The sequence below is a fragment of the Hemicordylus capensis genome, chromosome 6 (assembly GCF_027244095.1).
Source record: "Hemicordylus capensis ecotype Gifberg chromosome 6, rHemCap1.1.pri, whole genome shotgun sequence".
NCBI lineage: Eukaryota > Metazoa > Chordata > Lepidosauria > Squamata > Cordylidae > Hemicordylus > Hemicordylus capensis.
Window position 1 is genome coordinate 106,684,313 of NC_069662.1, and position 26,315 is coordinate 106,710,627.

The 26,315-nt window shown below is 40.8% G+C and overlaps 2 protein-coding genes across 5 annotated transcripts in view; one reads left to right on the plus strand and one right to left on the minus strand.

Moving 5' to 3' along the window:
- Positions 1–137, minus strand: part of ZCWPW2 (zinc finger CW-type and PWWP domain containing 2) — a 76,237-nt gene extending 76,100 nt beyond the window's left edge. The window contains exon 1 of one of the 3 annotated variants that reach the window (XM_053264800.1): positions 50–137. The gene's annotated coding sequence lies outside the window, so the exon portion shown is untranslated. The remainder of the gene's footprint in view (positions 1–49) is intronic. The other 2 variants (XM_053264801.1, XM_053264803.1) reach the window with 2 other exon arrangements.
- On the plus strand, positions 11–23,701 carry AZI2 (5-azacytidine induced 2). 2 transcript variants are annotated; one of them, XM_053264807.1, is made up of 8 exons: positions 11–273; positions 3,734–3,963; positions 5,157–5,282; positions 6,243–6,342; positions 12,160–12,308; positions 14,477–14,538; positions 19,681–19,802; positions 21,149–23,701. In XM_053264807.1, the coding sequence occupies exons 2-8, from the start codon at positions 3,739–3,741 to the stop codon at positions 21,505–21,507; spliced, it is 1,143 nt and encodes a 380-aa protein (XP_053120782.1). In that variant the 5' UTR covers positions 11–273; positions 3,734–3,738; the 3' UTR covers positions 21,508–23,701. The 2 variants fall into 2 exon arrangements, with proteins under 2 accessions (XP_053120782.1, XP_053120781.1); XM_053264806.1 differs by having other exon boundaries at positions 12–513.
- The last annotated feature ends 2,614 nt before the right edge of the window (positions 23,702–26,315 follow it).

Genomic DNA, 26,315 nt, shown 5'->3' on the forward strand with positions numbered 1-26,315 from the left:
CCGCACCACACGTTTCGTCAATTCTTTGCAGTGCATGCTGGGAACAGACCTTGCAGGCAACAGCCTCAGCAGCAAGATGCCGACAACTCCTCAACGTGCTGTGTCTGGCCCCTCCCTCCCAGGAAAGCGAGACTTCATTTCCCGGCACGCTTCGCTCCTCGAGTGATGAGGCCATTTCCAGTCTGGAGGAGGAAAGAATGTCGGGATGCCGCGTTGTTGTCCCGCGAGAAGAGAGGGCGGAAGGCGGCGGACTTCCTCGGTAGCGCGTTAAAGGTGAAAGGGAAAGCAAAGTGTCTCGCAGGCGCGGCGACTTGTCGCGGTGTTGCTGCTTCCGCGCCCGCCTGGGCGGAGAACGATGAGCGCCGTGAGGCGGAGACGGAGGGCCACAAGCTGCGGTGGTCTGGCGACCCTTTTCCTGGTTGCCTCAGTGGCCGTGGCCCCGTCGCGCTAGTGACTTGGGCCACCCAAACAAAAAGGGCCCGCCCTCCTTCTGAGGAGCTTTCCTGGCTGCAGGTAACCCACTGCCCGTCAAGCGCCTGGGCTGATGCAGTTCCTGTCCAGCTGCTCGGCTCCCCCCACTCGCCACCTCGATGCCGCGGTCCCACTTACTCTCCAGCGCGCACAGGGCCTCCGGTGCTCTCCCCACCGCTTGGGTTTTTGCCCGAGCTCCGGTTGGCCGAGTCTTGAATGCTTGGGCCTGTGCGGCTTTCATCTCTTTGGCCTGCTTCTCACAAACCAACAGAACCAAACCGTGTGTCACTTGAGGCTGCAGGTCGGGCTCAGATGTTGCGGCTGTAGAGCCAGATTCGGACATTATGCTGTAGGGGTTTAGAAGTGTACTTCTGCACCTGCAGAACATATGAATGACTGTGCCTGTGTACAGATCTGCTCAGATGGGTTCTGAGCTATCAGTGACTGACCGGGATTGAGATCTTGGGGTCGTGATGGACAGCTCTTTGAAAGTGTCAACTCAATGCGTGGCAGCTGTGAAAAAGGCCAATTCCATGCTAGGAATAATCAGGAAGGGGACTGACTATTTTAAAAATGCTAATATTATAATGGCTTTATACAAATCTGTGGTGCCACATTTGGAGTATTGCATACAGTTCTGACCACCATCTCTTTAAAGAGGACATTGTAGAACTAGAAAAGGTGCAGAAGAGGGCAATTAAGATGATCTGGGGGCCTGGAGTACTTTCCTTTTGAGGCAAGGCTACAGTCTCGGGGGCTCTTTTCCAAAGAGGCAACAATGGGGAGACATGATCAAGGTGTATAAAATTATGCATGGAGTAGAGAGAGTGGACAGAGAAAAACATTTTTTCCTCTCTCACAACACTAGAAACAGGGGGCATCCCATGAAACTGAAAGTCAGGAAATTTAGGACCAACAAAAGGAGGATGGTGTTTGTTTGTTTTTTACATAGTGCATAATTAATCTCTGGAATTCTTTGCCATGGGATGTGGTAATGGCTGCTAGCTTGGATGGCTTTTAAAGGGGCTTAGACAAACTTATGGAGAACAGCTCTATCATTGGCTACTAGTCTGGTGGCAATTGGCCACCAGCCTCAGAGGCAAGATGTCTCTAAATACCAGTTGCAGGGGAGCAACATCAGAGGAGGGGCATGCCCTCACCTCTTGCTTCTGAGTGTTGAGGATAATGTGTGAATGGGCTTTAGGTTGTGTTGGCAAAGACTCTCTCTCTCTCTCTCTCTGAGACCCTGGAGAGATGCTGCTAATCAATGCTGAACCGAATGGACCAATGATCAGATTCAGTAAAAAGACACAATATAGGTTTTTTCTATATTTCTCATAAAACAAAACAAATCTATGGAGAAATGTTCTAGCCTAGCTCTTTCCTTGTTACACTTAACTTCTGTATGCAGGATTTTTCCTTATATGGAGAAGTGTTTGGTCATGTTAGCCATCAGCCTGCAGTCCTGGCACAGATATGTCCCTCTGTCTGCAGTTTGAGAGAACTAGGCTTTTCTCTTTCCTTTCCCAGAAATTTCCGTGTTACCTGTGAATGGCCAGGTCAGTGGTTTCAAAATGAGAGGTGGTGCTAGTTATTGTGAATTGCTTCATGACTTGTAAATGCCCCACAAATGCGAGGATTGTTTTCCCATAGTTACAAGCATGGGAAACTGCAACCAATTGTGTGATGACATTTGTGCAGGTTTTCTGTGAACAGTGAAGATTAAGCTTTTAAATATGTATTTGCAATGTGAACAGGGGGTTAGAGAGATATTTAGGTTGAGAATATCTGGCACAAAAGAATACACACAAGTTATCTCAGCTCTTGTCTTTCTGTATCTCTGAAATTGAATTTGTAATAATTGAAGATAGCTGTAAATATTCCATTGCTGGAACTGGAGATTGTTGTGGTCAGGCCTTGATTCATTAAGGAGCCCATCTCCCAAGAACGATTTACTTCATTGGGGTTTTTGTTGAAATCCTACCATAGTGAGAACATACCTAGAGGCACTCTTATTCCTAGGCTTCTGGGCCAAAGTCTAGGGCCTCCACACCCCCTGGACACCCCCCCCCATCCTCTTTAGTGTGTCCTGGGTGGTGTGGTCGCTGCTCTGAGCCATCAGCTCATGCTGTGCCTGGTGGTTGAGCGTGACCGTGATCTGTGCCAGGAGCCAAGCATGACCTCTGCTTTAGACACAGGGGAACGTGGGGAAAGAAATTGTGGAAATATGTTACAGGTGAAACTCGGAAAATTAGAATATCGTGCAAAAGTCCATTAATTTCAGTAATGCAAATTAAAAGGTGAAACTGATATATGAGACAGACGCATTACATGCAAAGCGAGATAAGTCAAGCCTTAATTTGTTATAATTGTGATGATCATGGCGTACAGCTCATGAAAACCCCAAATCCACAATCCCAGAAAACCACAATATTACATGGAACCAAGAAGACAAGGATTGAAGAATAGAACAATATCGGACCTCTGAAAAGTATAAGCATGCATATGTATTCAGTACTTGGTTTGGGCCCCTTTTGCAGCAATTACTGCCTCAATGCGGCGTGGCATGGATGCTATCAGCCTGTGGCACTGATGAGGTGTTATGGAAGACCAGGATGCTTCATTAGCGGCCTTCAGCTCTTCTGTATTGTTTGGTCTCATGTCTCTCATCCTTCTCTTGGCAATGCCCCATAGATTCTCTATGGGGTCAGGTCAGGCGAGTTTGCTGGCCAATCAAGCACAGTACACTGTATACTTTTCGGAGGTCCGATACTGTTCTATTCTTCAATCTTTGTCTTCTTGGTTCCATGTAATATTCTAATTTTCTGAGATTGTGGATTTGGGGTTTTCATGAGCTGTACACCATGATCATCACAATTATAACAAATTAAGGCTTGACTTATCTCGCTTTGCATGTAATGCGTCTGTCTCGTATATCAGTTTCACCTTTTAATTTGCATTACTGAAATTAATGGACTTTTGCACGATATTCTAATTTTCTGAGTTTCACCTGTAGATACACATCTGGAGCGATCTTTAAAATACATTCTAATGTTCTATGTGGAACTCTGAAGTGTGTCTCAGTGATAGCTTTTCTTCTCAGCAACATTTTACTACAAAAATACTATATTTAGTTTGGGGTAATAGTTTGAGATATCAATGAAAATCTAACAAATGCACTATTATATTGAACTCAAGTATTAAAAAATTTAAGTTCTTGTAATATATATTTGAGGTGCTTAATATTCTAAATTTTGTTCAGGTGTCATGGATGAATTAGCTGAAGATGACATTGACATTTTGAACCATGAAAAAGCAGACACCCATCATAAAAGAGATGGAGAAATTCCTATTCCAGTGTATACAGGTGAAGAGTCCGTTGCTTCTCATTTTGCACTTGTCACTGCTTATGAAGATATTAAAAAACGACTGAAAGAGACAGAAAGAGAGAATTCTCTCTTAAAGAAAAGAGTAAGATTGTTAGAAGAAAAGGTAAGTAGCCTTTTAAAATAATGTTACAGAAATGTGTTTTCCTGCTGAATGAGTTAGCTCAATTTTTATTGGTAAGCGCTGTAATTGATTGAAGTTCTGAAAATACTTTTTCTATTCTTTTAACTAGTTCATGTTCTTAACAATAAATAGGGTAATTATATATTAAAGGAAGGAGCGCTCTTTTTCAAAAAATGCAGTATGGTCATGTGCAGTATGCACATGGCCTCTCTGGGGAGGATGAGTGGGAATTAGGGCTCCTGCCTGCCTCCTTGCACATGATCATCCTCCCCAGTTTGCTCTGCCGAAGTCCTCTGGCATCTCTCAGTGCACCGTGCCAGGAGCATGGTGCATTGAAGGATTCCTTCTCATCTGAGCATTCTAGCCACTCAGCTCTGCAGGCAGCTTGAGCGCACACATGACGGGACAGGGAGAAGGGCTCGCTTGTGCCTTTCTGCCATGGTAAAAGCCTGGGGGAAACCTCAAGCTACCCGGCGGGGCCCTGATTCCATCACTTCACACAAGCAGCCCTACCCCAGTTGTAGGGCTGCTCATGTGAATAGCCTTATTGTGTAGTATCCAAAGAAAATGAATCCTGTTCAAGTTGACTCATTGATTTCCATTATACTTAGGCAGGATTTGCTCTCTTTGATACAACAACCTATAATATTATAAACTAAGGTTGCTGGCTATGCAATAATGGCTGGTTTGAGACATAATGTGAAAGATAAAGAGGAACTTGGTTGCTTGTCTGCTTTGGTTTTCTATTTGCTCAAGACTCACTTTATTAAGTTCACTTCTGCTTCCATGGTGAAGTAGCTTTTGGTTGTAGCTTTTGGTTGACCTTAATTGTGGTTTTCAAATGATACGTGAATTTAGTCGTAATGTTAAAACACAGTTAGTACAAATTGTCCTTTGCAAGCTAACTTCAAGGTATAGTTTCATATCTTGGTTTGTTGGTTTTAAACGAACAACAGTTTGTAAACAGATTTGGGCTCAGACATAATGCCAAACCATGGTTTTAGCTAAACAAACCTGTTCGTGTTATGACTAAACCCGGTCAATGTGTCAAAGTTAATTTTGGTGAATATTTAGCTTTAATATTACATCATGATGGTATTTGAAAAATAGTAGGTAGTATTTGAATAATAAAGTAAGTGAAAATATAATCTTCAAACCTCACTCTAATTTTTTAGCTTCTTGGTGCCCATTGGGAAGGATCTGCAAGCTCTATAGGTCGTGAGCAGGTTAACAAAGCTTACCAAGGATATCGAGAGGCTTGTATTAAACGAGATAATCTGCAAATTCAACTGGATAAAATGGTATGTTTCTGTAATAAGAGAAGAAATGTAGTGCACTTAAATACATTGCAGTGTGAAAGAGAGCAAGCAAGACATGTCATTGGATCAACTGATGGAGTCATTAAAAATGTTGACTTAAATGGATGAGCTAAACATGTATTTAGATCAGGCCTGCTCAACTTAGGCCCCCCAGATGTTTTTGGACTACAACTCCCAAAATCCCCAGCAACAATGGCCAATAGCCAGGGATTATAGGAGTTGTAGGCCGACATCTGCAGAAGGGCCAAAGTTGAGCATCCCTGATTTAGATCTTTCCTACTGAAATCAGTCGGACTTAAAAAAAATAGTTGTGTGGCTGGGATCATGCCCAGTATAGGAGAGGGTTTTATTTACATGCTTTTTTTCAGAGAACAAATAAAATTCTTGCTGTTTGTTCTTGCTTGATAAATTTGCAGCACTTTAAAACAAACAAAGTAAAAAGCTGTAAGCTCTACTGATTAGATAACACCTGATACACAGGTTTCAGATTACAGATGCCTTCCAGAGATTCAGTATGCAGCAAGTGGCAATTTTAAATAAGCAGTTTCTTTCTATGCAGTACAACTTTGTTCTTGCAGACCATTTGGAAGACATCTAACAGATAAGACAAACAATGCTAAACAAACTAGATATTATTCTAGAAAGCCTGTAGCTGAGCTCAAGTTTAAAGCCTTGCCCACTTACCACAGGATTTGGTATTGTGTCCTTTCAGAACAAAACACCAACTTTCATAAGGTGTGCAGAGTAGGACATCTTTATCTGATTTTGACTTTGACAACTTAATGCTTTAATCACACACAAATGAACAGTGAAGCTTCTCTACGTGAAGGACTAGATTAGACATGCATGCAGTCTCTAAGAATGCAGGGATGTGTGGACTTTGTTTATGAGTGGCAAGCTAGGCAGACAAAGCCCTGACAGTGTGTTCCTTCCCCAAATTAGATGAAAGAGAGCAGTGAATCCTTGAAATTGTTAAATGAGCAGTTGCAGTCTAAAGAAGTGGAGATCCTACAGCTAAGAACTGAAGCGGAAACTCAACAAGGTGCACATTGTTTGTTGTTGAGTGTAAATATATATGTGATTACAGCATTGCACTGGATTATGCAGAATTCTGTGGCCTACTATCTGGCTTCTGCTAATGCATTCTATTTGTATAACAGGATCTAATTATAGTGTACTGTACAGAAGCAAAAGGTAGTATCATTGTATTTCCTGCCAACGTCACTTTTGCTATGGTTGTTTATTACCAGCCTTTTCTGTGCAGATTCTCTGCAGCTCAGCATTATTTTTGGAGAAGAAAATTTGTATTTATTTGCTTCTGGTTTAACTAGATACATAGTTAAGGGCAAATTATTTTGTGAAAATAGATTCTACGTCTTATCAGTTCAGGAAGGGCATTTAATGGAAGAACATTCAGCGTTCTCTTCTCAGTGTGGTGTAGTGGTTAGAGGATGATGTAGTGGACTAGGATGAGGAGGACCTGTTCAAATTCCCATTCAGCCATGAAAATCACTTGGTGACTCTGGGCCAGGCACTTATCTCTCAGCCTAACCTACCACACAGTGTTGTTGTGAAGATACACATAACCATGTACACCACTTTGAGGTCCTTGGAAACAGACTGGGAGACTGCCATGGTGTCTCTGCACCTGTCGGAGTTACTCAAACATGTACAAGTGTCCTTCCCACCAAGCCATTGTGCCTAATCCCTGACATGGGTGATGGCTTGCTCTGGGACCCGAGTGGAAAGCATACTCTCCATGCAGCTCAAAAGCAAATTCTTCTTGAGTAGACTATAGCATTGAATATGGGGCAAATAAGATGACTGATGCTGCAGTTTGGACAGCTTGTATCTGGAGGACCTAAAATGTTCTATCCAGGGCAGGCCCTAGGGTTTTTGGCACCCTAAGTAAAGTGTAACATAAACTGAACTGAATGGGAGGCAGAGTCATACTTGGCAGCTGGTGCTGGCTGGCTCAAAGAAGATTATACCTCTTAAAATATGCCAAACTGCCACTGCTTCCCTACTGCCCAGTTCCATGTGGACTCTGCGCCTGTCATGCACTCTGCCCCTGCCACTCATGTGGCTGATCTGGCAGGGTGTGTGGCAGGCATGGACTGTGTGTGGAGCTGGGCAGTGGGGTGGCAGTCTTACAGATTTCCAAAAGATATAATCTCTTTCCTCCCCGCCTCAGCCACCATGCAGAGGGCAGCTATTCAAGGAGACAGTGGTGGTGTCCTACAAGAATTGGTGGCCTAGGTCTGCCTAGTGGACTGGCTGGCCTAATCCTATCCTTAACTTGAAAGATCTAGAAACTGATACCAAGCACACATTCTAAAGTCTGCTAATAAAAGGACTAAAGTATCGTCGGAAGAACTCTGTGCCAAAAAGAAGACATTTTAAAAGAGAGTTGCATACATATGCAAGGTAATGGGAGAAGCCTTCAAGCTAAGATGGATGAATTGCAGCACAATCCTGTTGCATGCTTACTTAGAAGTCCCACATGGAATTACAGCTTTAAATGCAACTAGCTGACCAGGCGCATAGCATCTGCACCCCTAGGTCTCCCTGACTATTCCCCCCGCTCCTTCAGCCCCTTCTCCCTGACTATTCCCCCAGGTGTCTTTGATGCCCGCCTGAATTGCTTCTTCCCCTGCTCCCTGCTTGTGGTTCTGGCCAGCTTGCTGGTCCGTTTGCTCCTGCCGCCGCCTCCTCTTCCTGGTGGCCTAGCCTGACCTCGGCAGCCACATAGGGCCCCCTGGTTCTGCTGCTGGCCCGTTGCCATTTCCTGCTGCACATGAGCCTCTGCCACCCAGCCAGTCCGCTGAGTGCCGGGACGCATCCCCACACATCCAGGACAGGCATGTCTATGAGAATTAATAATAATGATTGTATGTCATTTGCTTGTGCTTAGGGTTTCCAGGAGAGTTATTTTACCTTGAATGCTTTTACTTTGAAGCAGAAGGAATTCCTCAAATGCTAGGGGAACCCTTTCCATTCTGCATCCAACTTGACTAGTTGGGGAAGCAGGCAGCCACCTGCCTGGTAAAGTGAGTCCAGAATTGCTACATAAAACCTGCAAATGAGTTACTTCAGATCTGGCCTGGACACTGGACCATCACTTTAGAGTACCCCAGATGGACAAACAGTTCAGGGACAAGGACTTCTGAAAAGAAATAAAGTTTATTTTATAGAGCACAATGCTAAAAACAGAGTGCTTAAATTGATTGTGGCAGTGAGATTGAAGGCTGTTCAGAGTGAAGTGGAGGAGGACTTGGTGATAGAGAACTTAATGTATACCCTATGTATAGTGAGAAGTGAGCAAAAGGGTGTGGGAGAGTCATTCTAAATCTGTAGTTTGCTTCATTGAGAGTGAAGGGAACTGGGTATCTGTGGGGTTCCGCACCACAGTTATGTCTTTCACTGTCCGGCAAGGAAGCTGCAAGGCTCCCTGTGTAGGTAGGCATCTTGATCCACATGTCCAAAGTTGTTGGATTGGCCCTGGGTTCTGATCAGGATTGATTCACACCACGTGCCAGCATCCAGGTTCCAGAGTGAAGAGCGGGGGTGAGGATGTAAGAAATGGGGTCCCCCAGGGATCTGTATTGGGACCAGTGCTCTTTAACTTGTTTATAAATGATCTAGAAGTTGGGGTAACTAGCAAAGGGGCCAGATTTGCAGATGACACTGAACTTTTTAGGGTAGTGAAATTGTGAGGAGCTTCAACAGGATCTCTCCAAACTGGGTGAGTGGGTGACAAAATGGCAAAGGCAGTTCAGAGTCAGCAAGTGTAAAGTGACGTTTTGTGTTTGGTTTTTTTTGGGGGGGGGGGAGGCGGCAATTTCACGTATATACTGATGGGATATGAGCTGTCAGGGACTGACCAGGAGAGAGGTCTTGGAGTTGTGGTGGACAGCTCTTTGCAAGTGTTGACTCAGTGCACAACAGCTGTGAAAAAGACAAATTCCAGGCATCGGATCATCAGGAAGGGGATTGAAAATAAAAATGCTAATACTATAATGCCCTTATATAAATCTATGGTGTGGCCACATTTGGAGTACTGTGTACAGTTCTGTTCACCTTATCTTAAGGAGGACATTGTAGAACTGGAAAAGGTACAGAAGAGGGCAACCAATATGATCGGGGGCCTTGATCACCTTCCCTATGAGGCAAGGCTACAGCACCTGGGGCTTTTTAGTTTGGAAAAGAGGTGACTATGGGGAGACATGATTGAGGTGTATAAAATTATGTATGGAGTAGAGAGAGTGGACAGAGATAAACTTTTCTCCTTCTCTCACAACACTGGAACCTGGAGTCATCCCATGAATCTGAAGGCCAGGAAATTTAGGACTGACAAAAGGATGTACTTTTTCCACACATCACATAATTAATCTATGGAATTTTCTGCCATGGGATGTGGTGATGGCCAATAGCTTGGATGTTTTTAGAGGGCTTAGGCATATACATGGTCTATCATTGGCTACTAGTCTGGTTGCTATAGGCCACCTCCTGCCTCAGAGGCAAGATTTCTGAAAATACCAGTTTCAGGGGAGCAACAGCAAGAGAGAGGGCATGCTCTCACCTCTTGCCTTTGGGCTTCTCAGAGGCATCTGGTGGGCCACTGTGTGAATGAAACAGGATGCTGGACTAGATAGGCCTTGGGCCTGATCCAGCAGGGCGGTTCTTTTGTTCTTAAGGCTAGCATTCCTCAAGGGGCTTCATGGAAGTCTTGGGCAGTTTTTCTTCACTTCAAACCCATCATAGTTTCTGTGATGTTTATCTCTAGGAGCAAGAGAGTTCTATGGCAGTCTCATGCAGCCTTTCTTGGCAAGCATGCCTGTGTCAGAACCCAAGGTTCTGTGATTTCAGCTCATGGTTGAAGCATGGTGTGTCCCTTCACTCCAGCTACCAAGGAGCATTGTATGCCTTGTAAGCCATTCATCTTTTGAGCACGGTTTAAGCATGAAGCAGACTGGGAGGTTCCTGAGGCACTACTGGGTGGAGAGTTCTCTTCAGTCCCGTGTTCAGAATTTCACACTCTCAATTTTGTGCTGGCTCTGGAGATCTTGTTCTAGCGTTTGCTAGAGGTCTAAACCCTGGGGTTCAAGGCAAAAGAAGGGAAGAACAAGGAAAAGGAGAGCAAAGAAATCACATCCCCTAAGTCTGGAACCTGGAGGTTCCCAAAGTAGGAAGATTGTATAGCAGAGGTTCTCAAACTTGGATCCCCGGATATTGTTGGTCTGCAGCTCCCATAATCCCCAGCTGCAGTGGCCTTTGGCCATTGTTCCTGGAGATTATGGGAGTTGAAGTCTAACAGCATCTGTTTGAGAACCCTGTTGTATAGGTTGATGTTTTGAGGGATTATGGAACAGGCTGTCCAGAAGATATACAGAGCAGAAGAACTCTATTATGTCTGGAATAGAAGTTCTGATTGATTTAAAGTGTGGTCAGTTGCTCTGCTGAGATATTGCTATTGACCCAGCATCCTCGTTTACGCCTCAATTAGAATGTAGGAGTGCTTGCTGATCGTGGTCTTGGTCTTTCCCAGATTCACAATTCCTTGGCAACGTGATCTAATTTCTGGCTGAAGATGAGAGCTGACACTTCTAGCATCAGTCTGGCCTATGTAGTAGCCTTGCTCAACATGCCAGTTAATTTCAAAAATTGAGTGGGGGCTGTCTGGCAATATAACTGATGCTGAAAGCTATGCTCAGTGTATCTGAAACTGAGTGGAATGGTGAATGAGAGAGTTATCCCTAAATATACCACATTCATAAATGGAATAGAAGGTTGTACTAGAAATGGTATGCCCTCTTTTCCCCACTCTCTCGATTGGTCTTTGCACATAAAGATAAAACTTGGTGACTTAAAATAGAAAATGGGGAAAGGGGGTAATTTCAGTTATGTTGACTAGATGAAGATATAGTTGGATAATGATAAAGACAAAATCTCTAGGAATAATAAAGTACAGCTTGCTGCCACAAGATGATGAATACTAGTTTAGGTAGCTTTAAGACTAGGATCCAAATTCATGAACTGATGGATTTATCAATGGCCTTTAGCACTGATAGCTCAGTGGAACTTCCATCGTTCAAGGCAGTGGTATTGGGGAGAAACAACACAGATTGATCATAATATTCTGCTAGAAAAGTTTATCTGGTTGGCCACTGCTAGAAACAGTGCTGTGCTAGATGAACTTTGGTCTTGATTTAGCAAGATAATTCTTACATGACCTACATACTACCTTTGCCCTGGGCTGCTTATTAGGTTTAAATTCTAAGGTCACTCATTTTGTATGTGCAGATATACATTTGATTTTGAAGATGTTACTATTCTGCAATGAATAGCTATATAAATTACTTTTTTTAATTATTAAGCTCAATTTGGAAACAAATATCTTTTTCTGCTTCCACTTGCATGTATTAAATGTAAAAAGACAGTTATGCAGCCAGTTGCATATTGCAAAATATACGTGTCTTCATACATGTGCAATATCATGTATGAAGTTTTAACTTTAGAAGTGCCCCCGGGCGCTTTTCTTTTCTTTTTTAAATATAGAACATGGTTAGGTTCTTTTTAAAAAAGAACATAGCTGTTCTTTTTAAAAAAATAACTTCTGATGGTGGATGGATAAACTATTGAAAGTATTTGTGGGAGCTGGTTTTGGGCAATGAATATGTGATAACTTGAAGCCCCCCCTCCCCCCGGCCATCTGTGAAATATACAACTGAGTACATTGTTATGGAATGGCATGGGCCACTTTACTAATTGGTAAACTGCTTCTATAAAAGTCCATGAACCTTAGTGTTGGAATACATTCTGACTGAGTAATCAGTTTTTTCCCCTTATTTCTCTGCAGTGATGAAGAGTTTGAATTGTAACCCTTCTAACTGGGAAATAGACCAGTTGAATAATGCCCTAAAGGTGCATAGTTTGGAGCAGGATTTAGAGAAGCTGAGGGAAGAATGTAACGATCTTAGAAAAGAACTACAAAAATCTATACAAAAGGTACTACTGCATTATGGATTCTGATAGGGAGGGTTGTGTGACATGATAAAATTAAACAGACTTGTAAAACTGAGTGCTGATATACTGAATATAGTGTTTATATTCTGAATAATATAATTTCTGTTTCTGGGAAGTTATTGGAATACAATACTGGCCAGGATCCAAAGAGCTGCTTTAAGCATATGCAAAGCTTTCGTGTGCCCAGTAGGATGTTTCAATGGCAGCCCTCTATTTTAAAATAATAAATTGCTTTTGAATGACCTCTCCTTTCCAAAAGGGGTTTGCCATGAAATGTGCAAAGCAACCATGGCTTCTTTGTTGATAGGGCTATTGGTTTTCTGCAGTGCATGGGGGAATGTGGTGGATATACTTTTTCTCCCACTTTAAGACTTTTGACTTTAATCCTTGTGACATCCCCATATTTTGACAACTGTACACGTTATAGTTGTCTTAACAGAATCCTCAGTTGCTTTTAAAGCCTCATTCCAAGGTAAAATAGCATTGTGGCATTCTTTCCCGAATGAAACTCTACTTAGGTTATTAATGACTTACATGAAGGAATTAAGACTGTATCCCTCAGTTGACAAAATCTTGGTAGTTTAAGATAGTTCAGTTGTTTTTCTTGGCAAAAGCTTTACTGGCAACTTTTACAGCTATATTCAGCTAATTCTTTTCGCCCAAGCTTTCTCAGCTTCCTAAAATTTTTAGGTTTTAATCTCTGGCTTATTTTTAAATTTTTAAATTGTTTTAAGTTTTTTGTATATATTTTTAACTGGTTTTATGCTTTTGTTAACTGCCCAGAGATGAAAGTTTGGGGCGGTGTACAAATTTGATAGATAGATAGATAGATCATAAATAAAGGTTGCTGAAACTTAATCATTTAAGTACACTACAGCTGACTAATTATCTGCCCTTTGGTGTGCTAAATAGATAGCAGAAACTAATTGTTTTTCCTAGTATGAAGATTTCGGTAAGCTCCACTAGATGGTGCCAAATGCAAGATGATCGCTTGAATTGATGCTAGTCATATTAACTGCAGAGAAAATTGGCATCATTTTAACCAGAGCTTAAGATGTGCTGAACTGAGCATGTAACTTATGACACTTGTTTGGGAATCCCTTATTTCAGTGTGGTTATTTATGAATAAGGCTTTCTTCCAGTTTTATTGTAGAAGGTAGGGGTGTGTGTGTGTGTGTGTGTGTGTGTGTGTGTGTGTGTGTGTGTTGAGTAATCATGCTATTTCACTTGAGGAAACTCCCAACTGTAAGAAGTGGTATGACTTGTTCATTTGTTAAGAATCACTGTGATTCATTGTAGAGTTATACTAAAATTTTAAATGTAGTCAGAACTTCTGATTTCTAGGATATCTCATTGTATAGTGAAATTTGGAAACAATTGGTGCAGGGGAGCAAGCTGATGAAAATGAATAAAAGTACAAGTTGCTGGTTTTTGTATACATATTTTGGCCTGTATATTCTACACATTAAGCCAATATATTCCTTGAAGAGATCTAATGAACTATATTTATTGAGATCTGGTTCCAATAGTGTGGCGATTGTGTGGGCTTGTGGACTAGGTTTGTGCTACTGCCTCTGTGCCCACTCCTAGCATGCCTACATTGACTCAAGTCCCATTGACATCTGTATATTGGTTACCATGTTGAAATGGGAGCTAAGAAACAGTAATTACTCCATATAATTAGGGGTAAGGAGTATAGATTGTTCAGGTCAGGCCTTCTCAACTTGGACTTGATATGCATAGGCCTCAGTGCCTAGATTCAGGTAGACTTAGAGATGAGGCAGATACTGGGAAATGGGAAAAGATAGGGCATAGTCCTCTTCCTCCACTCTGTGAGGGGCTGTACACATGAAACTCAAGACTAGGTTCTAATAAAATGTCCTCACTTATGTTAAAAATAGAAATCAAGAAGAAGTTGGTTGATTGCTGCAGTCATTTGGAAAGTTTCCTATTTTTCAAAATGCTAGTCCCATGCAATATAACTTTCTGCCCTCTCCCTTATTAGTCATAATACATTATTATGCCTGTGCCCAGACTTCAGATCAAGAGGACAGCTTTGATTTGTTCTTAACCTTGAAAAAGCATAACTATGCAAGTAAAACCATGTATTTCAAAAATAAGTGATAAGATGTTTACTTGTGTCTTTTCAGGCTGAGTCCAAGGAAGGAATGTTAATAAATGGAGAGTATAGCCAGCAGCACAACATTCATAGGTATGAAGAACCCATGAACTTTTTTCAGGTTTGTTATGGAACTGATATGCAAACAAGTCCCTGTGGCTGACCCTATTCTGGATTACTTGACTCCAAAGAAAGCACTCCCTGGGAATAGGGACTACACTGGAAAAGAATTAGCCTTGGTGTCTTGGAGAGTCTGATGTGGAACTGGTTTTTTGTTTTTGGGATCTTCAACTGGTCCTGAATGTGGCTGCCAGGGTGCTAACTTTGGCAGGTTGCTCGGAGCATATGCATCTACTTTGAGCCAGTTTCTTGTGGTTCCCAGGCCCAAATCAAAATGCTGCTTTTGATGAAGGCTAAGACCACCTCCCATATTCACATTTATATCCTGCCCTTCTTCAAAGAAGCTCTGGGCAACATACATGGATGCTGTCCCCACAGCATCCCTGCCAGGTAAGAAAGGGCGACTGGCCCAAGATCACCCAGTGAGCTTCATGGCTGAGTGGGAATTTGAACCAAGATCTCCCTGCTGTTAGTTGAACACACTTAAGTGCTACGTCAGATTGATGTGGTGTTACCTACCTGCCTACCTACTTCTAAAATCATTTGTAGAGGCCCTGCTCTGTGCTCATGTGTTGTTGATTCAGTGGACTTTTTGGAATAGATTGAATTATGGTACATGGATTGCTTTGCTGGTTACTAGTTGTTTTTGTATCGTTGGCCGCTGTATGTTTGTTGCTTATTATTGATGACACTATGTTCACTGACTCTTCTGCTAATTATACTGTTTTGCTTACCATTATGGGTAAAGGTCAGTGTGGAAATAGGCTGCTGTATATAAAATATATACATCAGCATGAATAATACTTTAGGATAATAGGCAGTGATACTAATCTTTGTAGGCAATCTGTAGAATGAGCTGAGCTATATTTTATTTAAGTGGTGACTCTCTTATAATTAGCAGCAGGATAGCAATTGTCCCTAATCAACCCAACATGACTTCCCTACAGTGACTGCTGTTGGTGTCTCCTTTTTGTATCTTCTAAGACTGTGAGGCCCCTTGGCTAGGGAACCATTATCTCATTCCTTATTTTCATGTTCTCATTTATTCCCCCCCCCCCTTTTAAAGTTGGTGGTATTTAAAAGTGGTATATTAATACTAAGATGTAATACAGAAGAATTGATGCATAATTCTGTGGCTTACTGTATTAATATGGTCAAGCTCTGTAGAATTTGGAGTTGAAGAAAAGCATGTTTTAGATTTCAGAGAGTGGCCATTACAAATGATCTCCTCTTCCCTCCCAAGTACTTGTAGGTTGAGACCTTTTGTGGCGGGAAGGGATGTGCATCAACCTTGGTTCATGCACATCTCTAATGGTAGGACTATGCTAAGCATTCAGCCATTGATTTCCTCTTGCAGTCAACTGATGGAACTTAAGAACTAGTTTATTGAGAGGTGTTTCATAAAACCTGTCAGAGTTAAGGTAGTTCTAGACCAGGGATTCTCAAAGTTAGGTCCCAAGATGTTGTTGGACTTCAACTCCCATAATTCCCAACCAAAGGCCACTGGGGCTGGGGATTATTGGAGTTGAAGTCCAATAACATCTGGGGACCCAACATTGAGAATCCCTATTCTAGACCACCTTGGTGATAGTTTGGAGCTTCAGAGGAAGAAAAGTTTTTTTCTGAATCCTAGCCCCTGCAGCATCAAACTCTAGGCATGTTGAAAGAAGATTCAAGGAGCCCTATGCTAACTTACCTCTTGCTTGATTACCAGCTTGTTATTTTATAAGATTTTATGTGATGTAGTATTGAAAGTCCCTTATTTGAAATGCTGCAAGAGTCTCTTTCTTTATACCAGCTACTTCTTACCCAGCACCACTAGCTAGTTCTGCATGGAAAAAGCAATATAAATCTGTGCACTGAGTGATGCTGCAGAGCACAAATGTCCACAGTCTGTGTTGGCAATCGGCTGTTCCCACTAACATTGTCCTGGCAAGATGAGGGTTGAGCACACTGCATTGTGAGCAACAAGGAAGCCGAGCATATGGTCCAGTCAGTGACCACCTCCTTTCATCTATGCAATGTATGTTTCAGAAGCATTAAAACTTAGCTTGCTGAGAAAGAAGATCAGGCAATGTACACATTTGTCTATGTTTGTTTATTCGATTTCTATACTGCCTTTCCAAAAATGGCTCAGGGCGGTTTACACAGACCTGTTTGTACTCAGATACGTATTTTTTGTGTTTTTCACATGAGGAAGGAGTAGGATTGGTTAGAATAAATAATTTATAGTTGGTATTTGAGAAAGTGAAGGAAGCAGACATGTAAGGGAGTATATTGCAGTTATTCTTTTAACTGGGCCTTATTGATAACTGATACATTATAGCCTTTAATTTTAGTTATTCAGCCTAATTAGTTAGCTAACACTTGATCTGGTTTCTCCCAAGCAATATTCAGGTAGCTATTTAAGAAGCAATGATATCAGCCCTTCACACTTAGAGGAAGTTATTTTTAAAAGCAGCTCTGTCGTAGCAGAGAGCTACCAGTATATCAAGTATATAAATATAATAATATAAATTATATTATAGAAATTATATACGTATATTATATAAGTATATAATTATATAATTTATATACTTACATAATTTATAAGTATATAAATTAACTGTTTTGTGAAATCAACTATTTTTTGTAAATAGTTGACTGTGAAATTGAGTATTTTGTTGATTGTGGAAACAAGTCCATAGCTACTTCCAAATCTAGAGGACGTTCTCTGAGATATGTGTTACAACCAGTACCATTTGGTTCAGTATAAATGTCAATATTAACTTGCCTAATATTATTGTGAAATATTTTGTTTGTCAGTAACAAGAGCTTGTTGGAATATGAAATGTTACATAAACGGCTACTCTTGTGAATAGTGCCATGCATTTGTGTTGGTAAAATGACTTCATAGTTTTCACAACACTGTAGTGAATTCTTTTGCTTCTAATAATTAATAAGTGATTAAAACAAATATATATTTACTAAAACATAACTGAAGAAAAGGGGAAATGCAGTCTTAAAAGGAAAACAAACTAGTCAGGAGAAATATTGATAATTGTGAGCTTCTGTGCAAACAACTAAAAAATATATATCCAGCAACATTTACTTTGCTTTGAAACCCTTCTCTGAGGTTTTGTAGATCCTGTGCACTTGTCTCTAAGCCCTGGGTCATTGTTTTGGATCCTTTTGGGAAGAAACTGGGTGTGATGCAAATCTAAAACCAAAGTTTTGCATCTTGGAAAGCCAAACTGTGAGTGTGTCACAAACAAAATCAACTTTTTGGTACTATGTGTAGCAGCTCTTCATTGTTACATGGGAACAGGTTCTGTAGGTATGCTCAGAATGAGACTTTATCTCAAGACCAGGCTAGGTGCTGGTCTATGTTTCGCCACCAGAGCACTGAATACTTGCATTTGCACAAAAACTAGGTTCCCCTTCAGCTTATAAATGCATTTTTCTTTTAAAAGGCCAAACACTATGTAATTGCATTCAATAAGAGTAAGATTTGTTTATCCTGCTATCTTTAAAGTTGTTGGAGTATAACAATACATAGATTTATGGAGCACATTTCAAGTGTTCAAAGTACTTCCTATGTATTACTTTAGTAATCCATACAACAGTCCTACAGTGTAGGCCTGTAGCATAATTACTCCCATACTGCAGAGTGGGGAGGGCTGAGAGATGTAATGGTTTGTCTAAGGCCATCTGTTAGTAGCATAGTGCTCAGGTGAGATTTTGAACTAGAGCCTTTGCCCAACAAGGAAAGCCTAAGGTGTGTTGAGTCTGTTGGGGTCGCGGGCGGGGGGGAAGATGAACAGAACGTGATAGAGGTGAATGATGTGCAAATGCAAATGTTCTCCTTCAGTTTTAGAAGTTGGGGTAACCAGTGGAGCAGGAAAAGACAGACAAAAGAATGTGCTTTTTGCAATGCATAATGAACATGTGACACTCCCTCCCACGAATTGTACTGAAGACTGTTAGTGTAGATTTTCAAAAAGTATGAAACAAATTTACAGACAACTCAGTTTTAAATTGAATGGTGATGGTTAGGTAGAGCCCCCATGTGTGCAGAAGCATTATACTTGTGAAAACTAGATGCAGGGGCCAAACGTCAGAGGAAGGACACTGTCATCCCTGTTAGAGTGCCTAGAGGAATCTGACTGGCTGCTGTTAGACTAGTGCAGGGTTTCCCAACAGGGGTGGTACTTGGCATTAGAGTGAAGTCCCTCCTCTGCTCATAAATGGCTGCCTGTGTGCAGACCCCTCCCCTCAGCCTGACTGGCTTCAGAAAATTATCATGAAGTACTCCTGTTGAAATTAATGGGACAAGTGAACTTGTCCCTTTTCAGTAAGACTGCTTATGAGTACTTTAGTGTGGATGTAAGCCATTGGAGTAGTCTGTCTACTGAACTGCAACACTTGTGTGTGTGTGTATGTATATATGTGTGTGCACATTTTATCTCCCTCTATATACATGCATACATATACATTCTCATTCTCTCTCTCTCACGTTACAGTAATGAGACAAGCTACTCTGTTGCGGGCTTTCATCCAGACTAAATTTCTCATAATCACTCTTATTGAAACCAATGGGACAAGTTCAGTTGTCCTATTAATTTCAATCCAAGTACTCAGGAATAACTTAGTCTCAATAATTGTAACATTATGAGAGAGTGTGTGTGCGCTCGTACACGTGCGAGCGCATGCGGAGACACACACGATCTCTATGGGGTACCTGAGCTGAAGGTTTGCAACAGAAGGTGTACACTTGTTTTAAAAGGTTGGGAATCCCTGAATTAGTGAACCTTTGTCAATTCATTAAGGCATTTAAGATTTTATATTTTTTGCCTCTAGTCTTAACCACTGAGTGGCAGTCACTACAATTAAAAATGCTCTATACATCCTGTGCTTTATGGAAATAGCTTGGCACTTGAAAAAATAACTTTTCAAGTGCCTGAGGGTGACCTCATAAGAACTGTGCTCTTACTATTGTATATGTCGAAATGATGACTTTTTGTGGCAAGTTCCAGTACTAGCTATTTGAACTTAATTATCGTTGCTGTAAAATCATAGACATTCTAGGAACTGAGACATGTAAGGAACTAAATTTAACTTTGAAATGTGTTTCAGTGAAAACATTCAGCAAGTATACTGGGAATTGAAGAGGGAAATGTCTAATCTGCATCTGGTGACTGAAGTGCAAGCTGAAGTGCTGAGAAAACTGAAACTGATTCCATCTGCAACTAAGAAAGGCAAGTCAGAGTTTGCAAGATGAGGTCCTAAGCATACAAATCTCTGACTGAAGCTGTACGATAGCTAGCTACTCTCCAAAATAGTATCTTATCAAGACCTCAACAATTTTACCAATAAACTCAATTGTTATAGTTCCAACCTCCCTATTTTCTGTCTTGACTTTTGTCTTGTACTGGTCAACTTCACACACAGAGGTGTTGCTGATGTGGGCTTTTAAAAAAAAATGCTGTATTCTCTTCCCTTGTGGCTTTTTTCCTCAGTCAAGTGTTGCTTATTTGTACAAGGCAGAGGTGTTAAATTTACTTGTATCTGACCTTTTTTACCACAACTACTTCATATTAGAAAAAGCACCAAAAAACATCTCATTTTTCAAATGCATGCCTCTACAAGCAATGATCTTAAGAATTAAAAAGTGCATCTAGCTGCATTTTTCTTAACATTTTATATAATTGATTATTAATCGTAGGAGTTGCTCCACACAACATGAAAGTCCTACACAGATGGTGGTACTTTGTAGAGTATAGTAGATAACTCATATGTAGATCATAACTTAAACTTTCACGTGCTTTATGTTGAATGTATGTGAAAGTTGTACACCAGGTAAACATATAATGAACAGTTGCATGCTGTCAGAGTGATAAGATAAACTTTCTACGGATGTAATAGTTAATGTCTGATATAGGTAATTGGTGGAAATCATTATTAAATATAGAATTATTAAGTGAATAGAACAGCTAGACTTGCTGAAGTAGACTCGGCTGACTTCCCCAAAGGGAAGTCTGTCTGATGAACTTTTTGGAGCATTTTGAGAGTGTCAACTAGAATATCTAGGGGGTGATCTGATAGACATTATGTATTTGGCTTCCCAAGAGCATTTGACAACATTCCTCACTAGAGTCTTGAGTAACCTGGCTTCATGGAATAAGAGGATGAATCCTCTTATGGATTGGTAAGTGGTTAAATAGAAAGAATGACACAGGAATAAACAGGCAATTATAGTGGAGGGAAGGAACAAAATTCATGGAGGATAGGTTTATCATCCTGTTTCGTATGCAGGAATAAGGAGCATGAGAACTTTTTTTTAAAGACTATTCTTGACTTCCATTCTATTCTTCCCCCAGAAATCCATCTTCATTATTGGGGGAAGTTTGCCAATATCCCTTATATAAGGGGATAAACCCTTTTGAAGAGTTAAGGATGGGGTGCTTAGGTTCTTGGAAAAGAATTGAGCCATATGAATGGACAGATTTAATGGTTGCATTAAATCAAAATACAAGAAATGCATTATGGTTTTGAATGCCTTCTGTGTTAACCAAATGTTCTTAACTTGCTGTGCTTTCTGCAGTGTCATCTCATGCGCCTGTTCAGTGTATTGAAGACCTGGAAAGGGACATCACAAATCTACAGTTAGCTGCTCCTGGAGTAGTGTGCAAAGAGAGGCTCCTTACACCAAGTGACCATGGTTTCTGCAGTGCAGTGTCTTCCCAATCATGTACTGAGGAGAGACTCCCAATCTGTGACCCTCCATTTCAGGAACATCACTCTTATGGAAAAAGCTCTCTGGAAGATAATTCTTGGGTCTTCCCAAGTCCTCCAAAACCTAGTGATACAGTGTTCTGGGAAATGAAAGCTAAAGTGTCTCATGTAATCTTTCCAGACAACAACTTAGATCAGTATAACCAAAATTGCCTGCATAAGAGCTAAGGAACTTTTAGGAGGAACTTGATGTAGCTCTGACGAGGCTCTTGTATGTGTTAGAGGACAATAGTGGAGAAGGAGGAGGAGGAAGATGAGTGTGGTAACCCAAGCTGGACCTTATCTTTGACTGCTGTCTAAATTTGTAAGCACTTCCACTGAAATCAAACTGGCTGGCATGTGATGTAAGACCAATATACAGGAATCAAAGTGAGTCCTCAGCCTTTTGATTGGACACCTGCAAATTTACGAGTGCATTAAACTGTAAAGTAAAACAAAAGCTGTGCATTGCCGTAAATTATGTGAAGAACTGCTTTATTAATACAGTCTTCAGATACTTCTACATGCTGTGAGAATAGCCTCTTCCTCCCCACCTCTCCTCCTTAGGCTTCTTGGGTAAAGACACATTAGAATGTGATTTAGGTTTTTTGCCTCCACTTCTGAAGCATTTACTGGTCTTTCATAATGTGTGGTATGTATTGGGAAGGAAATGCAAGTAAACAAAATGATTGTGACTTTGTATAATAAGCCAAATTACTATGATTCCTTGTTTAGACTGTGTGCCCTTATTAGTCTTATGATAAAGATTTTGAGGTGGTAGAAACAGAATCTTTTGAAAACTTATGGCAATTGATTCATAAATGGTTAGTGAATAGCATTCTGCACACACTGCTACCTGTTTTGAGATTACCTAACCAAAATGCAGTGACCATTTGGGTGCCTATCTGCCTGTTACCAAAATCTTTGCTTTACACTTTCTAAACCCTTGGCCAACATCAAGACTAACCTTGCACTCATGGAAGAGAGTTTTTCGTTGTGCAAGGGGGAATGGCAATTTCTCCTTCTGTCTGCAGCCGTCAGGGATATATTTTCAGGTGTGTGTTATGGAGCCCTTGAGGACATATTTTTGGGTACCATAAATGGCTGCAGAGGGAAGGGGAGGTTGCTGAAAAATCACCCCTTTCCCCTTGCATGACAAACACTTCCGCAGGCACAAAACTAGTCTGGGTATTGGCTGCTATCTTTGCTTTGATGTAGAAACCTCCAGACGCCTTAAATAAGCAGATAGAACTGTAACATTCTAAATGAATTACCTTTCTATAACTAATTATTGCATTCATAAGATGTCCGCATAAAGTGTCCAAAACATGTACATGGATTACAAAGTATTCAACGTACCTCTCAACATTCAAATAATTGTTAAGCGCCTGGCTCCTTATGCTGTATTACCAATTAGTTAGTTTTCTCTTGAAGTTTAATAGTAACATGTTGAACAACTTCAAAGCAGAGTGGATGCCTTCATGATGAGTAGATAAGCAGATTTCCAGCATTACTTTACACTCCATGGGCTTCTTAACATGAAGGGAGAAAACAACAGGATAGTAGTGTTTGTAGCATTAAAAAGGTCTAGTTAGAGCCTGACAACACAGTGGTGGGCCAGCTCTGAGTTTTGCTCTTTGTCTCCCTCTGCTGTTATAGATTCTTGCCTTCTGCCATTTTGTCCTTGCTTCCCAGTTTTTACTGTAGAGACATGAATAAGGAAAAGTAACATCTGTATAGAGGCTTGTTCTTAAACAGTCATGGAGGCTTGCCATGGAGCTGTGTGTATGCAGTGTTCCTGTACAATGATGTCAGTTGTGTACTATGAGAGGGGAAGAAATGCCATCTTCCCTTCCTAGCATTGCAGTTTAAATATTTTTGTGTTGCTTTCCCCCCCGTTTTCATATACTGGAGAATTTTATCTTGGAGGAAGAAGAAAGGATGCTTTCTACTGTGCAAGTGAATGGCATACATAAATAATGTGCATACCATTCACCAGATATTGTTTTATATCTCTCATCTTGCTCACGTATCCTGGCTTGTCTGTGATTAATGGAAACGGTGTCAGATGCTGGAATTTATTCTGACCAATGAACATAGCTGACTCTAGGGAGTACAATCTCTTGCGGAGTAATAGAACAAAACCCAATATGCATAAAATAAATCCAAGTCACTAGACTTTAGCTGATAGAACCAACTACCTGTGTAATAACAAATCGGAAGAAACCATTTCTCATGTGGCTTCATAGTTCTGATGTGTTTCTCAGGGTTGTTTCTTTGGTTACAAGTCCTGGATAAGTAACACTCTCCAAAATACAGACTCGCTTAACAATATACTAACTAAATTTGTCATATTCTTAAATAAATTATTTTTGTTTGGAAATGCTTTTTATAAGTTGTTACATGTATTTGTGTGCGTGGTGATTCTCACTTACATGAACTATGTATTCTTGGCAAAGGCTGAATCCACAATTACAACATACAAATGACTGTTATCTAGTGCATAGTTCTGCTTCCTGGAAATATGTTTCTGGTTTGAAAACCATAGGAACCAGAGGCTGAAATTTCATGTTGCTTCTTAGACCTTGTTATGCATAACACAATAGGTATTTACATAACAGTGAGGGGGCAGAATATGAGGGGAAGTGGTATATAATTGTACACAGCCTTGTACTTGCATTTAAAATAAGTAATTTAATTAATGTGAATTGCATTTTTAATCTGAAAGACTTGCAACTTCAATGAGTGGCCCTGATGTACAGAGATGGCATCTTAATTTGCTCAATCTCTTGAGATGAATGTCTGTTTGAAGTGGTTATTTCTTTTCCACCTTTCCATGCCAAATATTTAAACTTTAGTATAGGCACTGAAGTTATCTTTCATATAAAGGATTCTCTTGATGCTTATACATGGTTTTCTGAACTGTAGTGAAAGGCACCGATAGATGGAGTGGATTCAATTAATGGAGAGGAGCAATGAGCTTTTAGAAGGGAAATAATCGCTTTAAGCTGGATCTGTAAGGTTGTTGCTTCTCATTGGACTTCCCCTGCACTGCTGATCAAGAAAAGCTTCACTGATTTTGAAGTCACTTAAGTGCTGAGATCATAACACATTCATGTATGGTAAAACTGAAAAGCATGTAATTAGACTAAGGGATGCATTCTATCTTTCTGTCCCCCTTAATCTTCCATTTTTTAAATCAAAGACTTGCTGTATCTGGCTCTTGACTTATGGGATGCCATAAAAAGGAGGTCTGTATACAAGAACCCAGTCACTTCGATCAATATGAAAGTATGTGTGAAAGCTGGGAATTCCCAGAAGAGCTGAGAGAGATTCCTCTGCAAATGGGGAAGTTGCAGGATTTAAAAATAAAAAAAAAACTTCTGAAACTCCATGTGGCAAATATAAACTGCTCCTTTTGGAATTGTTTTTCCAACTACTGAACCCTGATTGAATTGAAACTAAAGATACTAAAAGTTATACATAAATAGTTTACATTTTATAGTGCAAAAAGCAAGCTGAATGTAAAGTATTTAGAATTTTTTAAAAACAATTATTTTGTTTCTGGGCAAGGAATATTGCTGCCTTAACTGCAGAAAGGGGCATATGTTCAAATTAGGAACATGGGGGATGCTTCTGCCCACAGAAAGGAGAAACAATTTTTGGCAATTTCCTTGCCCCCTTTCCTTGGCAGCTGCTATGCTTCCAGAAACTATGAGGATCTTAGATCCCATGGGGACATATTTCTGGGAAGCACAGGGCTGATGGAGGGTAATTGTAAAATTGTCCAGCCTGTCCATATTTGGAAGGGTTCCCTGAAGACAACTCATAGTCTTGATGTAGGAGTGTTCCTGTTACAATTTTAAGTCAGGTATTTTCTTTAACCCATTATGTCAAACTTGTGTTCCCCTAGTGTGCTGATGTACTAGTGTATCCTCTCTTTGGCTTCTGCAGATCCCTGCTAGGTTAGAGCAGGGCCAACAGCTGCAGGAGTTGGGTTTATCGCTTCTGCATACTTCTTCTGAAAAGTTGTGGAACTGCAAAAAAAAGATGGGCTATATTAAAAGCTTGTTTTCACTAAGCTGGTAAATCAGACTGGGCTGTTGAAGCTCCAGTGAGCAACCCCCCAATTCCCTGCACATAGAAAAACAAGTGCTAGGGAGAAGAGTTCTGGCCTAATCTCTCTGCCATGCAAATCTATGAAGGAATATTCAATCATAACAGTCATTACCAAAGCTGCAGGAGCCAGAGTGTAGTTTAAATCCTATATCAGAGAGATGAAGGGCCTAGTTGAGGGAGAACTAGGACACAATTCTTTGAGCAGCGATTTCTACCTATTCAGTTGAGCAGTAGTTCTTCAAAAACAAGAGGCAAGTGCATCAAGTCACTACTACAGATATGGCAGAAGTGTGTTATGCTGTACCTTTGTCATGCCAGGCAGTGAAAGCCTCTGCCCAGAGCTGTCCTTGCTAGGGAATCAAATCCTCCCCTCCATGGATGGCTGCTGTGTGAGCACTGTTTTTAGTCTGGGGTTTTGGGGGCAGGAGCAGAGAACAAGCAACCAGTTTTGGATGTTGTGACAATAAAGTTAAGACTAGGGGTGCAGCTGCCAGCTGGAAACAGTTTTGTTGAACTATTAGGATAGCTAAAGGGAAAGGTTTTATAGCTTCATATCATGCTAATAAAGCAGACTTGCAGTTTGCAAGCATTCCTCCTGCAGCACAAAATGACCATGCACTCTGCCTTCACTCGTTGGTAGGTGATGTGCAGAAGAGTTTGTGATTTAGAAAACTCTTCATATCTCCAGCACTTAAGCACTCAATTCATAAGCAGTTTTCATGCAAGTCAGACATGGATTGAAATGCAGTGAACAGAATGAAGTATAGGTTGTCTGCTGCTTCATAATTTAGTGAAAGGCTGGACTTTCTGTCTCAAAGGACCCAAGGAAACAGCCAAAATTTGCCATTTCCTTGAGGAAACATTTCCTTGAGGAAACT

Coding starts and splice junctions, on each gene's coding strand:
- AZI2 (XM_053264807.1), top strand. CDS start 3,739: ATGGATGAATTAGCTGAAGATGACATTGACATTTTGAACCATGAAAAA. Junction 3,964..5,156: donor TAAGATTGTTAGAAGAAAAG/GTAAGTAGCCTT, acceptor CTAATTTTTTAG/CTTCTTGGTGCCCATTGGGA. Junction 5,283..6,242: donor AAATTCAACTGGATAAAATG/GTATGTTTCTGT, acceptor TCCCCAAATTAG/ATGAAAGAGAGCAGTGAATC.